This window comes from Anopheles marshallii, chromosome 3 (genome assembly GCF_943734725.1).
Source record: "Anopheles marshallii chromosome 3, idAnoMarsDA_429_01, whole genome shotgun sequence".
NCBI lineage: Eukaryota > Metazoa > Arthropoda > Insecta > Diptera > Culicidae > Anopheles > Anopheles marshallii.
Genome location: NC_071327.1, coordinates 41,619,065 through 41,634,635, shown reverse-complemented (window position 1 = coordinate 41,634,635; position 15,571 = coordinate 41,619,065). Strand labels below are relative to the sequence as shown.

At 39.8% G+C, this 15,571-nt stretch overlaps 3 protein-coding genes across 3 annotated transcripts; 2 read left to right on the top strand and 1 right to left on the bottom strand.

Moving 5' to 3' along the window:
• Nucleotides 1–6,557: 6,557 nt before the first annotated feature.
• LOC128711500 (kinesin light chain) lies at nt 6,558–8,900 on the bottom strand. Its single transcript, XM_053806380.1, has 5 exons — nt 8,712–8,900; nt 8,103–8,642; nt 7,350–7,601; nt 6,834–7,265; nt 6,558–6,674 (listed from the first exon to the last, which is right to left on the bottom strand). The coding sequence occupies exons 1-5, from the start codon at nt 8,898–8,900 to the stop codon at nt 6,558–6,560; spliced, it is 1,530 nt and encodes a 509-aa protein (XP_053662355.1).
• Nucleotides 8,901–10,477: 1,577 nt separating this feature from the next.
• On the top strand, nt 10,478–11,918 carry LOC128714777 (60S ribosomal protein L13a). The gene is made up of 5 exons (XM_053809658.1): nt 10,478–10,495; nt 10,690–10,930; nt 11,009–11,154; nt 11,422–11,544; nt 11,640–11,918. Exons 1-5 carry the CDS (start codon nt 10,478–10,480, stop codon nt 11,916–11,918), a joined length of 807 nt encoding a protein of 268 aa, XP_053665633.1.
• Nucleotides 11,919–14,294: 2,376 nt separating this feature from the next.
• On the top strand, nt 14,295–15,167 carry LOC128715172 (uncharacterized). The gene is made up of 5 exons (XM_053810054.1): nt 14,295–14,336; nt 14,404–14,506; nt 14,583–14,758; nt 14,822–14,997; nt 15,065–15,167. Exons 1-5 carry the CDS (start codon nt 14,295–14,297, stop codon nt 15,165–15,167), a joined length of 600 nt encoding a protein of 199 aa, XP_053666029.1.
• The last annotated feature ends 404 nt before the right edge of the window (nt 15,168–15,571 follow it).

Below are 15,571 nucleotides of genomic sequence, written 5' to 3'. Positions count from 1 at the left end.
ACATCGTACATCAATTATAGTAAAATTAAAGGGATAAACTTATCATTATCATAAAAATTCTTAGGATACGTTATTTGTGAGACGATTGAAACAATCTTAGGAATGAGATGAATAATCAATGTTAGCGTCAATGTTTCCAATCAGCTTTAAAATGAGTATGAATATTATATTATCTTATATTATGCGTTTTGATTGTAAAAATAGTAAAACATATAAACAATATTAGATTCTTCATACACAATTCATTCATTAATTTCACTTCTAACATCTTACATGAAAGTCAGTTAGGTAAAGTATTGTGTATATTACCATGGTATTCAGAAATAATATGATGGTAGCGAAGCCGGTCTTCACACGAACGGACTGGACCAATCCCCCGCAGCAAGGACTGACTATCCGGCTACGTTGTAAAATAATTCGATACGGCTACTGCCAAACCGTTCCAACGAAAAAAAGGTGTATATTCCTGTAATATGATGTAAGTGAAAAATAGTTATTTCAGATACGTGTCTGTGAACTTGTGTGTTTTCTTCTTGGTTTGTTTTTTTTCTTAAAAATTGTTTATATCTTTATATCCTTCGGATAACATCGATCTCTTCATGGATTCAATGGTGATCTCTTTAGTTGAACGATGCTGACTGCAAGAAAACGGTTTCATATGCACTTGTAATGTCGATAACGTTTGTACAAAGACTGGTTCATGTAGCTGTTAATAGTCTATCTTTTTCGAGTACCTTAGCGACAAAGTAGGCGGAGCTACATTGTTGAATGTACGCAACACAGGGACAGAACGTTGTTATTTTTCCAAAAATCCATGGAAAACTGGTCTTTAAAATCTATATTATGTTTTACTCTACATTGTAACTATCACTTGTTACGTAAAACATATATCCACAAACAATACATACAACATACTAAAACATTTGCTACACCGCGCGCTCAACACACCGAACCAATAGAAAAGGAGCCAATTGGGACACCATTCTGTTAAACTCATCCATTTCTGCCAGGGGGTACCTTTTCGCAAAGCATGCGCGCAAATATCTTCAATGATATGTGGGTGTACAACAAAAATATTAGTACCCCATGTGCATGTACATAGCGGCATCGAATGTAGTGTGAGTTAGTTAGCTTATTTTAATGCTGTTTTTATCGCATAGGTCGAATTTGATCGCGTGCTACTTTGGAGCTTGGAATCGGAACTCGCGTTGAACTATATTTAATTTCATCAACGTTTATATAAAATGCTTTCTGTCCAACCACACTGAGACGCTTTTGTTTGAAACCGACCCGACTGAAATAATTATGTCAAGCCAGAATTTCAGTCTGCACGCAATCATCAACAATTTCCTCCACTGTTTCCAAGCAAGCCGAATCCTGCGTTCAACTGCAGTTCGGCGATTCGCTGAAAACCCCTATCAAGCTCCAAGCTAAACTTTAAAACATAGCATCCAAGTATCCAGCCATCCATCCATTCATTTCGACGCTATCCGCTCAGGAACTGATTGTTCCCGAAAAAAGAGAACATTTTCGGTGTAATTATAAACAATTATAATGATTGCCTCTTCGCCGACGAAGATTGGTCGTGCTGTCAATCATTCAATTCAAATTTTCGAAGATTCGTATACCTTTCTGCTTTTACTATCATTCGCTCAAATTTGCTTTTTGGAAAATGTTATTATTAGAAGCAAGCCGCGACCTTACTCATAGTCAGGTAATCTATAGGGTCTGTCGGTGCGATCAAATTATTTAGAACATACTTTTTATACATCTAAACCCCTTTCCTAACCGATATCATCACATGCCACGACGATGCTCAGAAGCTGCATCTAATAATCTTCCAGATTACATATAAAAATTAATTCTCCATCAAACTACAGTCAACGAGGGAACAATATGTTAATTTTAAATAAATCAAGAATTATTCACTTTGTAGTCAACACTAGACTATTTCGTGTTTTCAAATTTTTCTGGTTAACAATTGGATAATCTTATTGAATCCTTGGACCGGATGTCTCAATTGACAAGTCTATATTTTAAATTAAAACATGGAAATTTCAATATATTTCGATTTAAATTCATTTCCGATTAAGGAAAGTGTGTTAAATGGAAAGAGGCCTACTCAAGTTGTAGCGCATACATTTGATACCACCAAAAATGAACTCGTGGTGCGGATAACATCAATTGGACTATGTAGACTCCTTTTTTGTCAGTCTGGGTCAACAAACCCTAAAACATTTTACTCTAACAAGATACTTAATAATAACCATTGTGGGTTCTTCTAGGTACAAAACAAACTGGCATTAAGTTATAACAACTCCATCTCATGATTTCAATGTCTCGTGGGTTTAAAACAACGTCGCTGATATGTTCAATTATTCGTCAAGTATTCGTCTTGGTTTTTTATGTTTAAATTTTTGTCCGATGAAGTATGTTGATGGCTAATGTTTTCATTAAATGTTCAGATAAGGTCCATCATTGTAGCTTTTTTACCGGCACAACAATCTCAAGAGGTGTCCGGTCCTGTCGTATGAAAATCAACGCTGCTACCAATACACCGGTCTGGTGGTCCAAGCCCACCATTGTATCTCTTTCTCCTTGCCTGCTCAAGATGGAGCACGTCGTCCTGACAAGGCCCTGTCAATAATTATTCTTCACGACTGTCCCTACCTGTAGCTTCCCATCTATGAAGGTTTTCGATTTCCGACAAAAACCAAAACTCCAAAACGCGAATCCACTCGGTCCACCGAGCAAATCAATGTGCGATGTATATCACATTTCGTGCGGTCTCGAAATCTTCTTGAAATCAGTAGACGTTGAAGCCCGAGTACGATTTTCCTGAACAATGCTACTCCGTATTTCGCTGCTGATGTCGTTGTCCGAAGTAAGGACCGTTACGAAGTAGCAGAAATTCGCTACCACCGAGAGGTTGAAGGCTAGTCCGCCTCACACAACTTCACTGCGAAGCCAAGAAATTGGAGAGACCGCCAGAGGATCGAACCACGGATGTCATTGTCTAGCCCCGCGCTTCGTATGACACCTTCCAAAGTGATATTGAAGAGTAGACAAGATAGTGCGTCGCCTTACTTCAGACCTCTTTGAGATTCGAACGATTCAGTCATCATATTCAATGCTCTTATCTTCCACTGCACTCCGCTCATGGTAGACTCTAACAGCCTGATCAACTTGCCAGGAAAGTGGTTTGGATGCATGATATTCCACAGCTTCCGATCTATGGTATCGCTACCCGTCTTGAAGTCGATGAACAAATGGTGCGGCTGACGTTCTCGGCACTTCTGGAGGATTTGCCGAAGAGTCAAAATTTGATCGGTGATAAATTTGTCTCTAACAAACACAGCTGGGCAGCTGCCGACAAAATTGGTAACAAGGAACATAAGTCTTTAGAACAGGATCTAGGAAGGGATCTTTTATGCAGCATTGAGAGTTGTGATGGCACGGAAATTCGAGCATTCCCGTCTGGCGCCCTTTTTGTAAACTGGGTAAATGACACCCAGCCTCCACTCCTCCGGTAGCTCTTCCTGCTCTTATATTCTCATGATCAGCTAATGTATTTAACCGGTAAGCCTCATTTTGAAGAGCTAGGCCGCCAGCAGATTTATTCACTGTCAGCAGATTTTTTGTTCTTAAGCAGCTTGATAGAGCTGGCAATCTCATCCAGAGATGGCGAGGTTACCTCGTCATCTGCACCGTTGCTGACGCTGGGTATTGCTGCTATGTTGCTGCATTTGTGGTTACTTTGTTTTGACATTTGCGCCTGCCTCTTCTGTTTCTGCTCTGTTCAGGTGTCCTTCGATCACTAACCGCTAGTCTGTCAGGAGATTTCCTTCCGCATCTCGGCAGCAAATTTAAGTTTAGCGGTTTTAGGAGCAAAACCGCACCATGTCTCTTACAGTATGCTGTAAAACAAGCGGGTGTTCCTCCACTGGAAGAGCTGCTGCTCATCTAACTCTTCAAAATGTCTCTTCCTGTCCTGGATGAACATGGTCGTTTATAGATTTCCATGTTCTTAATGTTCTAAGTCGTTTGTAGTTTTCCATGTTCGAAGAATTTCATGCTGTAGCATAAGGGAGAGGACTGCACTCATCTCGGATTGTGCTTGTCTGCAGTCTTAGACGAACCTTTCCTTTCTCTACCTACGTGGTAAGCGGCCGATCTTCATTTCGGTTGCGTTGCTGATGGCTCGTTCCACAATCGCCGCGCCGAAAGCGCTTCCTCGAGTGCTGTCGCGTTACCCTTCATCACTGTAGATATAAAATAATTCAAATAGATTCTAACAAACAAATGGAAAACTTAACTTATTTGCGGTTATTCGGTTTCTTTATGAATGTTTATTTAAACTTAAGGTGTTAAAAACCCACTACTATTCTCTCACACTACAGTACCAGATCCAAATCCCATACGAACCGCTTCTCCGTAGAACGGAATGATTACACTGTTACGAAGGAAAGTGAGCATCAGTAAACTAGTTACGGCAGACATGATTTGAGTTACACCAAAAAGAAGTACAGGCAGTCCCCGAGATACACTATAATAGTGGACCGCGTATCCGCGGGAAAAATCCGCGTATTTCAAATTTCCGCGTAAGTCGCATCCGGGAGTGAAATCGTTTATTAGGGTACGACACGTTTATAAGGATTATATATTAAGTTCAGTACTTTATTTAACCCTTGATCTAGATAAATGTATAAAATAAGATGAAAAAATTGTTACATTCCACTTACCCGAAGAAGAATTGTCCAACCTTGTGAATGGTAGGTGTGTTGTGTATACTGTAGTGTATTGGAGACTCTATTCTTGAGAATTCTGGGCTAGAACCTGTTTGAAATAATGAAATTACCGAAAATGTAATCTGTTGATATCCAGCATACAATAGATGACCTTTATGTCCTTTCTAAAAATTCCGATCTCATTATAAAAATTCAACGACCGGTTACGATAAAGCAAAAAAAATTATCATTGCGGAAAGATCACATTTCCATTGTGATGTCACATCAAGAAATTGCAAACCATAAAAAAATATTTAACTAACCAACATTGCTCTCACCAATTTTCATTAAAACACACGTTTACAATTCGAAATGAATGATCATTACCAGCTTAACCACTTTGAAGACATTTTTGTTAACGAATTTAAGTATGTTCCCATTTTAAAGTGTATAGTGACGCCATTGATAATGAAGAGATCCCATCCCTTAATGCATGCTCCGCAACGCTAAACCATTTTTGTGTAAAAAAAAAACATTAAAGCACTGTGCTGCAGGTCTATATTAGCAACAAAGGCTGCCACATTCAGAGATGGAAAAAGAAAGGGAAAAAAGGAGACGAATTTGCAAAATTATTCAGGTGACTTACGACTTACGAGCCGCATTTGTTTTGTCTGACATTGTATAAAGATTAGAATCAGGATGTGAAGTAGCTGATATTATAGTCATAATACAATATCCAATGAGTTCTGGAGATTATTTTGACGTTGTTCGGATATTAAAGATTTTGGAAAAATACATTCAACTCTCGTTATAGTTATTCTTTAGAATTCCGTGTAGACGAAAAACACAAGCAAAAGTTTATGTCGAATGCTTTGATACGCGCGTCTATGTCTTACATATTACTTTGGAAATGATTAAATAATCGGTATGCATTTTTGTTTTATTATCAAAAGCGCGTAGTTTACTTAACTGTTTTACTCTACTCGCTCCGACAAGCTTGATAAATAGAACAATTCCTTCAAATATATCTATTTCTCGTATCTTTTTATCGCGCTATCTCTCTCTCTGTTTCTTGATGCCATGATCTTCCCTTCGCTTTTTCTATCGACAACAAATATAGTTTCGCGTCCTAATGCCAGTTTGTTTAGCTTTTGCTTATATAGGTTCCTTCCCTTTGATAGGTTCGAACTCCAAGACTATAAGAGTTTAGCATTTCATGCTACAACTAGACTCTTACCATTTTTTTTGCAAACGGACTCTTTTTCGTGTCCATAAAATAATGAAGTGTTTTAAAAATCTTTCCTGCTAGTGTACTTTTTTCTATTGGATTGTATGCTAAATGTGTTTAAGTCACGCGATATTTAATCATGTTATTTTCTTCGTTTGTATAAAACAATTGTTAACCTTCTCGCAACTCTTGATCGTAAATTGATGCACAATTTAAATATTTCCATTAGTAGAGAAAAACAGAACGTAACAAGATATAATGTAAGCGATGGAGAGATCTAGGGAAATGACCAGAGAGAAAGAGATAAAGAGACAAAAAAGGAGAAATAGTTGTCATTTACGAAAAGGACTGGAATAAAGTAATAAAATAAAAATTAAAAACCAACATATAAACAACTAATATGAACAAGCGACACCACCGAGACACGTTGGACTTGAAGGTTTGGATCAGCGTTTGGAAATGGAAAAGTCACTGCACACCTTCTGCACCATACTGCAAACTATTCTCTCTGTCACTTTGCTCAATGTTTCAACCGGTTATTATGAATCGTTCTGGTTCTAGATTAGCAATTAAAGTTATTACGGGCGTCTGCGAAACACCTACTATTTGTGCACACGTTTGTTGTGATCATCATTATCATCTTTGCTGTTGCCGCTCTTCTGGCGTTTGTTATCGTCCGCTACACCGAGCACTTTCGACTGTTTCACCAAATCCAATGCCTGCCAGGAAGGAACATCGTAAACGTTGTTGGGCGTTTACATGAAGAAACTCGTCCGATTAGTGTTTTTGCTTTGTTATTGGTTTAGTTATTAGATGTTGAGTGATTGGGTTAGTTTTTGAGTTGCTACAACTACGGCTGGCTTTGCCTATTTGCGTACCTCTTTCTTGCTTCGTAGAGCACAATCTTCCAGCGTGTCAGCCGCCTCGTACTTGCCCTGCCTTCTATACAGAGCACCGAGATTTTTCAGGGTCGTCGTAACGGTGGGCGAGTCAACTTTGGCTGCCTTATGCCACCCACCGTACTCACCGTACGGTGTGTTTTCCCGGTTCTTCAGTTTGTTCTCCTCCCGCTCTTCGGCCACCTGCCAGATTGGTTTGTTTTCTCCATTAATTGCACCAAACTCCCGCTCGTGTGCTCTCGTTAGCACCTCCTTGTACAGCATTTCTGCTTCCTTGTATTTGCCCTGTTTCAGGTAGCAGCTGGCAAGATTGTTGAGGGTCTTAGCTACGTTCGGATCGTCTCCACCTAGCTTCATTTCATAAATTTCTAACGCGCGCTTGTAGTACATTTCAACCTCTTCGTATTTTGCCTATCAAACAGGGAAATCAGAAACGTATTAAAACTTTATAAATGCTATACCATTGAACCAGAACGCAAAGAAACAGAAACATACCTGATTTTGGCAAAGAAGTGCCAAGTTGTTCAACTGCTTGGCCACATCGGGATGCGATTTTCCGAGCACATTTTCTCTTATCTCAAGTGCCCGTTTGCACAGCGGTTCCGCATCCTTGTACTTGCCTCGTTTACCGTACAAAACGGCCAAATTGTTCAATGTAGCAGCTACGGCCGGATGGTTTTCACCGAGAGTTTTCTCACGAATGGTAAGGGCATCGTTCAGCAGGTTGGCTGCCTCCTTATATTTGTTCTGTTCAAATAAAACATGATAAAAACAGTAGTTAGTGTTACTTATGTTGGGTGAATTAAAAGTGGACTCATAAATTTGAATGATTGTTTAAACAGAATTAATGACTCCGATTCTCTATTCTAAAGATTCTGAAAAATTTTAAAAGGATCTTGATTTAAAACATTTTCTACGATTTGTGCAAATGCAAATCACAAAAAAGGAATGCATTCCTTCATGCTTCCGTTCATTCTAGGAATCTATGCGAATTTAATGAATCTTTGAGGATTCATTAATCTCTGAGAATTCATTATTCTTTGAGGATTAATGAGACTGAGGACAAATTTTAAGGATACAATTGTAGTCTTTTGTACATCTTTGAGAATTGAGCAACCTTTTGATAATCGATTCGCGATCTGAATGATTGCTAACTGAAAATTAATACCATTCTGCTTAAAAGGTTCATTAAATACAACACTAGAATGCAAGAAATTCTAACATCAAACTCGTTAAACAATTTTATACCTGATCTCTGTATACCAACGCCAGGATGTTCAACATCGTGGCTACATCGGGGTGATCGTGCCCACTGGTTTTCTCCAGATCTTCTAGTGCCTGTTTGCACAGCGGTACAGCTACCTCGTACCGTCCTTGCGACGCGTACTGTATAACCAAATTGTGCAGTGTACGCAAACGGGCCGGTATCTCGTATCCTGCATTTGCATGATTAGCAAATTGATTCGGCGGCGTCGGTGACATGTTGTTGCGCTCCTCTGTTTCATCTTCCGGGAACAGCTCCACTACCGGGTCTGTGCGCGATTTTTCCAAATTGTCTTCGTTTTCCTGTATCTCGTCGTACTTTTTCACCGAAGCCATAAACTCTAGATGTTTCTTTTCTTCTTCCAGCTGCGCAACGCTCTGTTCGGACGTTTGCAACTTTTGCTGCGTGATCGCTAGCTCGTCACGCAACCACACATTTTCCTGACACAGCCGTTTCACCTGCGTGCGTAGTTTTTGCTTCTCGGCTTCAATGTTTTGAAGATGAGCAAACAGCATCACGATGACCTGCAAATGTGTACGAGAAATTCAATGTAGATTACGAGGAAAGCATCATTCAAAAAAGATTACTCTCACCTGTGCTTCGCTTAGACCGAGCTCAATGTTTTCCATATTCTTCTTTACGATTTCCATCTTGTCCGGATCGGTTTTGCTACCCTCCGAAAGGTTATTCATCAGTGTGACATGTTCGACACGAAGGGCTTCCAAGCCCTGCATTACCGTTTTGGTATTCGAGACGATTTCTTCCTGAGCCATTTGTGTCATTGTATATGCTGATCGCTGGGGATGGTTTAATGAAACTGAAACGAAATAGCAACAACAATATTAACTCTTCATTCCATTACACGGCACATATTTATGTTCTGCACCCTATCCAAACAACTACGTGCTAATATCATCTCAAAAAGTGACGCATTGCGTGTGACATCATCAAAATAGGAGTAACTGAAGTATGCGGTGAAACGATCAATAGCAAGAGTACAGCGAACAGTGCAAAGCCCCAAAAAAAGTACAGTTGAATCGTTCCAGTTCATTCTATATGTTCCACACCAGTTCAGCGAGTGCTTGTTACCTTCCTACCGCAGCCGACAACTGTAGAAAAAAAAAATCGTATACCGTTACACGCAGCAGACTTTCGTCGAACTGTTCGATAGGACTAGGTTCGCGGAGAAAAAATAATGCAAGAGAAAATACTTTCTCTGTACGAAGTCAATGGAAAAGCGTTTATGTTTTTCTTCAGCTCCTCCTCAAGAGGAGGGTGCCCTTATGCCAGCGATTGCTTTTCTTTATTTGTGAATCTATTTTGTCAAAATCTCGAACGCAAATAGTACCTTCGTGTCGGCAGAGTTTAGCAGTACACAGTGCGTGGAAACTTTTCAGCAACTACAACAGGACGTAAAAATGTGGAAAACTGATTTCCTTGAGAAATCAATAAACACACGACGAATGCACGAAAAACTAATTTTCTTTTTCTACACAGCACCTACCTATCCACATTCACACACACACACATGTACACTCGCCTACGCAAATATACATGCGACACACACACAATTACTCACTTCGCGTAGGTTTGAGCTTCGTGACCTTTTTATGCTGCCTATCTCCCAAAGTTTATATTATCATTAATGTACACACATGCATTTCAGTTTTAACGGAAAGGTTTGTATTTTCGCTTAATGCCGAATGTTTTGTATAGTTTCCGTGCACGGTGATTGCGGTTTTGGAACAGGTAGGACTGTCAGGACAAACAAAAGTGTGCACCGATGTTGCCGCAGTACTGCGACGAGCAGGCAACACCAAACTGCCACATGACATTACGTGAAACTGTTGTGCTCTAAATGTATATATTATGAAAGAACGAATATTTGTATATACGTATGAACGGTATCGGTGGATTCCGTACATTATGGGTAGAAATATGGAGCTGTGAAATGGATATAATTTACCGGGAATGCTGTTTTGTGGAGAACGTTACCCATCACTATAAACGCAGTCAACCATTTTCAAATCGATTATTCTACAGAAATCTTATTTCTTTTTACATTTTTCCTGCTGGAAAGCTCGGTAATATACAAAACAGTATGTGAACATAAAGGACTCACGTATAAATTGGCATGGAATAAAAAACGATCCTTGAACGTGAAATCGACTTTCACGCAAAGAAAAAAATAAATATGTTATACACAGCTTGGGCGTGGTGAAAATGTTGGTGAGAATATTGCCACTGAACGATGTTTGACATTGATGACAAGAAGCAAGCCGTTCGCTGGCTGTCATTCGGTTCATGACTTCCGCTGAACGACACTTCCTAGTTCTTTTTGTTGGTGTTTGCGAAAGTGATGGTACGCACGAAGAAGGTATCTATCATTTAACGCTGAAAATATGCGGAACTTTGATACTCGAGGCGCAATTCGTTTCTCGGATGGTTGTGTGGCGCTCCCTGCTGCGTAGCATGTAGTCCAAATCTTGAATCGCGCGTTGAAAGTGGTGCAAAACGTGATACGGCAAATGACACCTTTCCTCCCGTTTTCTCAACAATGATTCGTTTCAGCCGATTTTAATTGACGGACGTGGACACCTGCTTGGCCGGTTGGCTTCGGTCGTCTCCAAGCAGATCCTGTCCGGAAATGCAGTGGTGGTGGTGCGTTGCGAGGGTCTTCAACTGTCCGGCCATTTCTTCCGCAACAAGATCAAGTTCTTGGCCTATCTGCGTAAACGGTGCAACGTCAACCCGGCACGCGGTCCTTTCCATTTCCGCGCTCCGAGCCGTATGTTGTGGAAGGCCATCCGCGGTTTGTATAATTGTCTCGAACAATGCAGTACAATATAAATATTGTATAATTGTTTCATGAATGTTTTACTCTTGGCAGGAATGGTTCCACACAAGACCAAGCGCGGTCAGAATGCGCTGCGTCGCCTGAAGGTGTACGAAGGTATCCCGCCGCCATATGACAAGATGAAGCGAGTGTGTGTTCCGATCGCCCTGCGACAGCTGTGTTTGCGTCCTGACCGAAAGGTGAGTGAGTTATTGTGTACTGATGCGATTACGTTTGTGGTCCAAGTGGATATGTTATCCTATGGAGAATCATGTTATCCTATCAAGTATTAATGAGGATAACGCAAAATTCAAAACTGTTATGATAGTTATCTGCAATCATGTTGTCGTTGCAAAAGTGTAATTCTTTAGTTCCTCAAAAAACCGGCTCCTTCGATTGAAGTTATCGAGAAACAACATAGGCAAATAAGTGATTTTTTTTTACTATTCCATCTATTTGGTTCACAGTACTGTACGGTCGATCGCGTTGCCCATGAAGTGGGTTGGAAGTACCGTGATGTGGTAAACAACCTGGAAGCCAAGCGCAAGATCAAGGCACGCATTGCTTACATGCACAAGAAGAAGTTGAAGGTAATTAATGATTGCGAGCGCATATAGCAATCAGTTAGATTGTGTGCAACACGGTACGATGATTAACTGAGAAAATTATATTTGTACCTCCACAGAATATCACCTGGAAGGCTCGTGCCGTCGTTGCGAAGAGGATTGAGCCGCAGAACGCTGTTCTGCGACAGTATGGCTATCTGACGACGGAATTCGAGAAGAAGTACAACCGGCCAGTGGTGACACCAGTCGCACCGAAACTTGGCAAGCGCAAGCGCAAGGAACTGTACGTTGCCGCAAAGGCTGCCCGTAAAACAGCGAAGTATGCAGCCAGAGCCGAGGCCAAGCTGAAAAAGGCATCGGCACCCAAGAGCCCGGCCAAACCGAAGGCAAAGGCTTAATCTATGAAAACAGAGAGAGTTATCATAATGCGAGTTGGTGGTAGCTTTTGAAGATGAGGCAGATTTAATAACGCTTTGAAATGCTATCACCATAACAACAGCGTTGTGCAGGTTTTCTACCAACAGAATCATCGTAAACCAACGCATTTGATGTAAAGGAAGATAAAATACACAGATACGCGCACGTGTGTGAGTGTGTGTGCGCGCGCGCGCGAAGAAACATATTCGTGTCTGTATAATCTAATTGATTGAAATTGCTCCGAACTAATGCACTTTCTGCTACTTTGATCAACTTATTGATAGTTGGTAATTTGGTTATGTTGAAAGTGGCAACCCAATGGTCTCATGCATCTAAGTTTGATGTAATACTACGCGGGAATTCATTAGGTTTCAATTGTCTTCTATCCTAGCTGCTGTGGTGTTACTCAATCTTTTCTGTATAGTTGCTAGCGACGAGATTCTTACAAGGACTTTTGATCCGATATGTGTTAAAAAAATCTTCCATCTCCAAGACTTGTAGTTGTCTCTTCGTCTGGACTACAATCGTATTCAGATTCAGACGTGTTGATATGTCGTTACATAGAGCACACAAAATGTATAGATGTTTCTTTTTTAACCACGTTAAGCTTGCTGTTGAACCTTTAAGCAATGGGAATATTACTTCAGTTCTTACAGTGATTTCAACATCCTTCCAGAAGGCACTTGTAAACCGTTAGGAGCCTCCACATAAATTTCTTCGTTTTGGGGCAACCGTTTGATAGCAGTAGCAGCGACTCTGAACGGTGAAAACTTGGACGCTTGCATCCCTTGATAGACCATCCCTGTATTCCTACAGTACGCAAAATGTATTGCAATTGAGTAAATATGTGCCTTGTAGCATAGCCGGCGAAATTAAGCTCTTTGGAACCGTCCTAATCTCGGATAACGTTTTGTTGGAGCTATCCAAAACACCGCTGTGCAACCGTCAGTTCCACCGTCCGTATAATATTGGAAGAAGCGCCACGAGTGTATTGTATCTGCAAACGTAACCTTAAAAAAACCAGATATTTTTTTCAAATTTAGATCCTGCAGATCTGTTCTATTGCACCAGCCGAGCAAATGTTGCAAAGTTGGTCCTCATTAGCATGTCTTCTTTTCATTCAAGGTGTTTGGATAATTGTTTACGGCGAGCGTCTGACTTGTATGTCTTCCAATGCCATTATCGCAGTGGTTTTAACGGTCATCCAGCATTGTCGATATGGCTTGACACGGGGATTTCGCATGCAATCGTCAATGGTTATGGTCTGGTTATCTATGACCGAAGAGCCCACAATCTAAAGAATTTCAGTTGGCTGAACCACATGTTTTTTTTTCAGATGAGCGTGCAAAAACGCACTCGTTCCTTGTCTCCACTCTTGCTTCAGAAAATCATCCGTATTGAAACATAGTTGAGATGATCGATTTGTATCTCACCGCCTGCTTCGTTTTCGTAACTTGCATATTTCTTTTGTATATTAATTATCAGGAATTCAATACTTACACATTGGCAAATTAAAAGCAAAAAGAATTGTATTTTTTGGCAAAAGATTGGGTAAAAGATTTTGTAGTTCCTCCCCTATATGGTTTGAAGCTACCCTGGACAAATTTTTTTGCACTATGGGCTCAAGTTGGTGATGGTTTGTAAAAATTCAAATTTTATGAGGTATGTTTTAATTTTTATTTCCGTGGATTTAAAAGTTAAAAACAATGGTGGTTATGGAAATTAAGGAAACATTTAGAAAAAAAGTATCAGCGATCAACTTCTAGTATATTCATTATTTCAGGATGGTTATCATATAGTTAACAACATAACCATATTTTAAATATTGAACTTAACATCTTTAATGAAAAAAACTTTGTTGAAACACATGTCAAATTTTTGTCCAGGGTAGCTTCCAACCCTATAGGGGGGACTACAAAAATCTTTTACCAGCCTTGAAAATATTACGAAAGAACTGGAATGACATGTTGGGCCTAACATACGTCTATTTCCAAAAATTCCAAATCTATCATGTAGGCTTTTTTTGCAGCCCCCTGTATAAATATGGCGATTAGTTGCTGAACGCTGAATCGTTGAATCAGAATATCATTCCAGCAGTAGCGCGAAGAAAAAAGTTGCGAAAAAGCGTGGGAAAGATCATCACAGGAATCATTGGCAACAATCTGGCAAACAGCTAATTTCGTGAAAATTGTAAGTGTGATTGTCTAATTCGTTAGCGGTGAAAAGAGAAGACCGGCTAATTGTAGACCGGTTACGGGTAGAAATTTGCAAACTTCCAAGCAGTGATAAAATAAAGTTGCTTGCACAAACCAAAAAAGACGAAAAAACGTTTGATTATTCGCTAAAACAGGAGCAAAATGGCATCGGTCATCGAAAGCGAGGAAGAGTTGGCATGTTTGGTAGGTTGTGCTAACCAGGGCTGGCGATACATTGTTTAATGTGGTTAAATTGTATTTGCACTTACAGCATAGAGAAGTAGACGAAGAGCTGGATCAGATCGAAAGCACTATTGTTTGGTTACTGTCGCAGAACTATCTGAAGTCTACAATTAATAGTATTGTAGCAGTCGGTGAGTTTCTAGATAACATTAACAACGAACTGAGGAAACCAAAATGTGGATACAGACGATAAAAATCATTTCCTAGGCGATGTGGCAATTCTGAAAACGATGAACGAAAACGACACGTCAATTTCGAAGAGCAACTCGTTTGTGGCAACCGCTTCGTCCTTATGGAAGATGAATAATTCGGAAAATATTATCAACAAGAGAGAGCAAATAGCAAACAACGGGAAAGAACTGGAGAAATTGTTTGCACAAATGGTAAGTTACCGAACGCCGGGAATTTCGCTTTTTTACACAGAAAGTAATCATACAATTGAACAGCAATCAGGAGAACTCGAGGGTGCATTGGAAGAATTTCGTGAAAGAATTCGTGAAATGCGGTCTAAAAAGCATTCCATGCAATCCGAATTGAATGGTAAACAGCAGAACGTCAATGAGGAGGAACTGTCGATCACAGGATTTATTGATATGCTGAAAGAGATAAAACGAGACACTGAGTATGTGTATGATGCTATTAGCGAGTGTTTAACCAACAATTAAATCTCAATCTTGTTTCTTTCGCAGCACTACTATTCAATGTTATCAACAAGAACTTCAAAAAGAGGAAAGTATGTTTAGTGATGTAGTAACATATGACTGTCCTTTGTTTGCTGATGGATGTGAGTAGTTATAAAGAATCGATGTTCATTCAATGTATTGATGGATTTATTTGATCTTAAAATATGTAATAGAAAGGGCAAATAAAGTGTTGCGGTAACACTGCCTCTGATATAGAAAATAGTTTTATATTAGATTTCTTGAACTTCAAATCTAACAAAATCTAACGATACACATAAAAATATGGTTGTCGCGAGGTATTCATGGTTTATTTACTGTTCGCTACAAAAGAAACGTGAATTGAGTGATGTTGCGTCCTGCAACTAGAAATATCACCGCGTCCTGCAACAATTTTTCATCATCATCAAACTGTTTATTATTTTTCCAAAAATCAGTTACAAAATTTAGTTCCGCGAGATACAGCACTCTTGCTTTTCAACGTCTATTTCTACTTCATTATTTGTACCTTCAAGT

Bases quoted from the DNA above. Each gene is read 5' to 3' on its own strand.
- LOC128714777 (XM_053809658.1), top strand. The intron at 10,931-11,008 runs GTTTGTATAATT...TACTCTTGGCAG, and splicing joins GTTGTGGAAGGCCATCCGCG to GAATGGTTCCACACAAGACC. The intron at 11,155-11,421 runs GTGAGTGAGTTA...TTTGGTTCACAG, and splicing joins GTTTGCGTCCTGACCGAAAG to TACTGTACGGTCGATCGCGT.
- LOC128711500 (XM_053806380.1), bottom strand. From the start codon at position 8,900: ATGACACAAATGGCTCAGGAAGAAATCGTCTCGAATACCAAAACGGTA. The intron at 8,643-8,711 runs GTGAGAGTAATC...ACACATTTGCAG, and splicing joins TCGGTCTAAGCGAAGCACAG to GTCATCGTGATGCTGTTTGC. The intron at 7,266-7,349 runs GTATGTTTCTGT...CCTGTTTGATAG, and splicing joins CACTTCTTTGCCAAAATCAG to GCAAAATACGAAGAGGTTGA.
- LOC128715172 (XM_053810054.1), top strand. From the start codon at position 14,295: ATGGCATCGGTCATCGAAAGCGAGGAAGAGTTGGCATGTTTG. The intron at 14,759-14,821 runs GTAAGTTACCGA...ACAATTGAACAG, and splicing joins AGAAATTGTTTGCACAAATG to CAATCAGGAGAACTCGAGGG. The intron at 14,998-15,064 runs GTATGTGTATGA...TTTCTTTCGCAG, and splicing joins GAGATAAAACGAGACACTGA to CACTACTATTCAATGTTATC.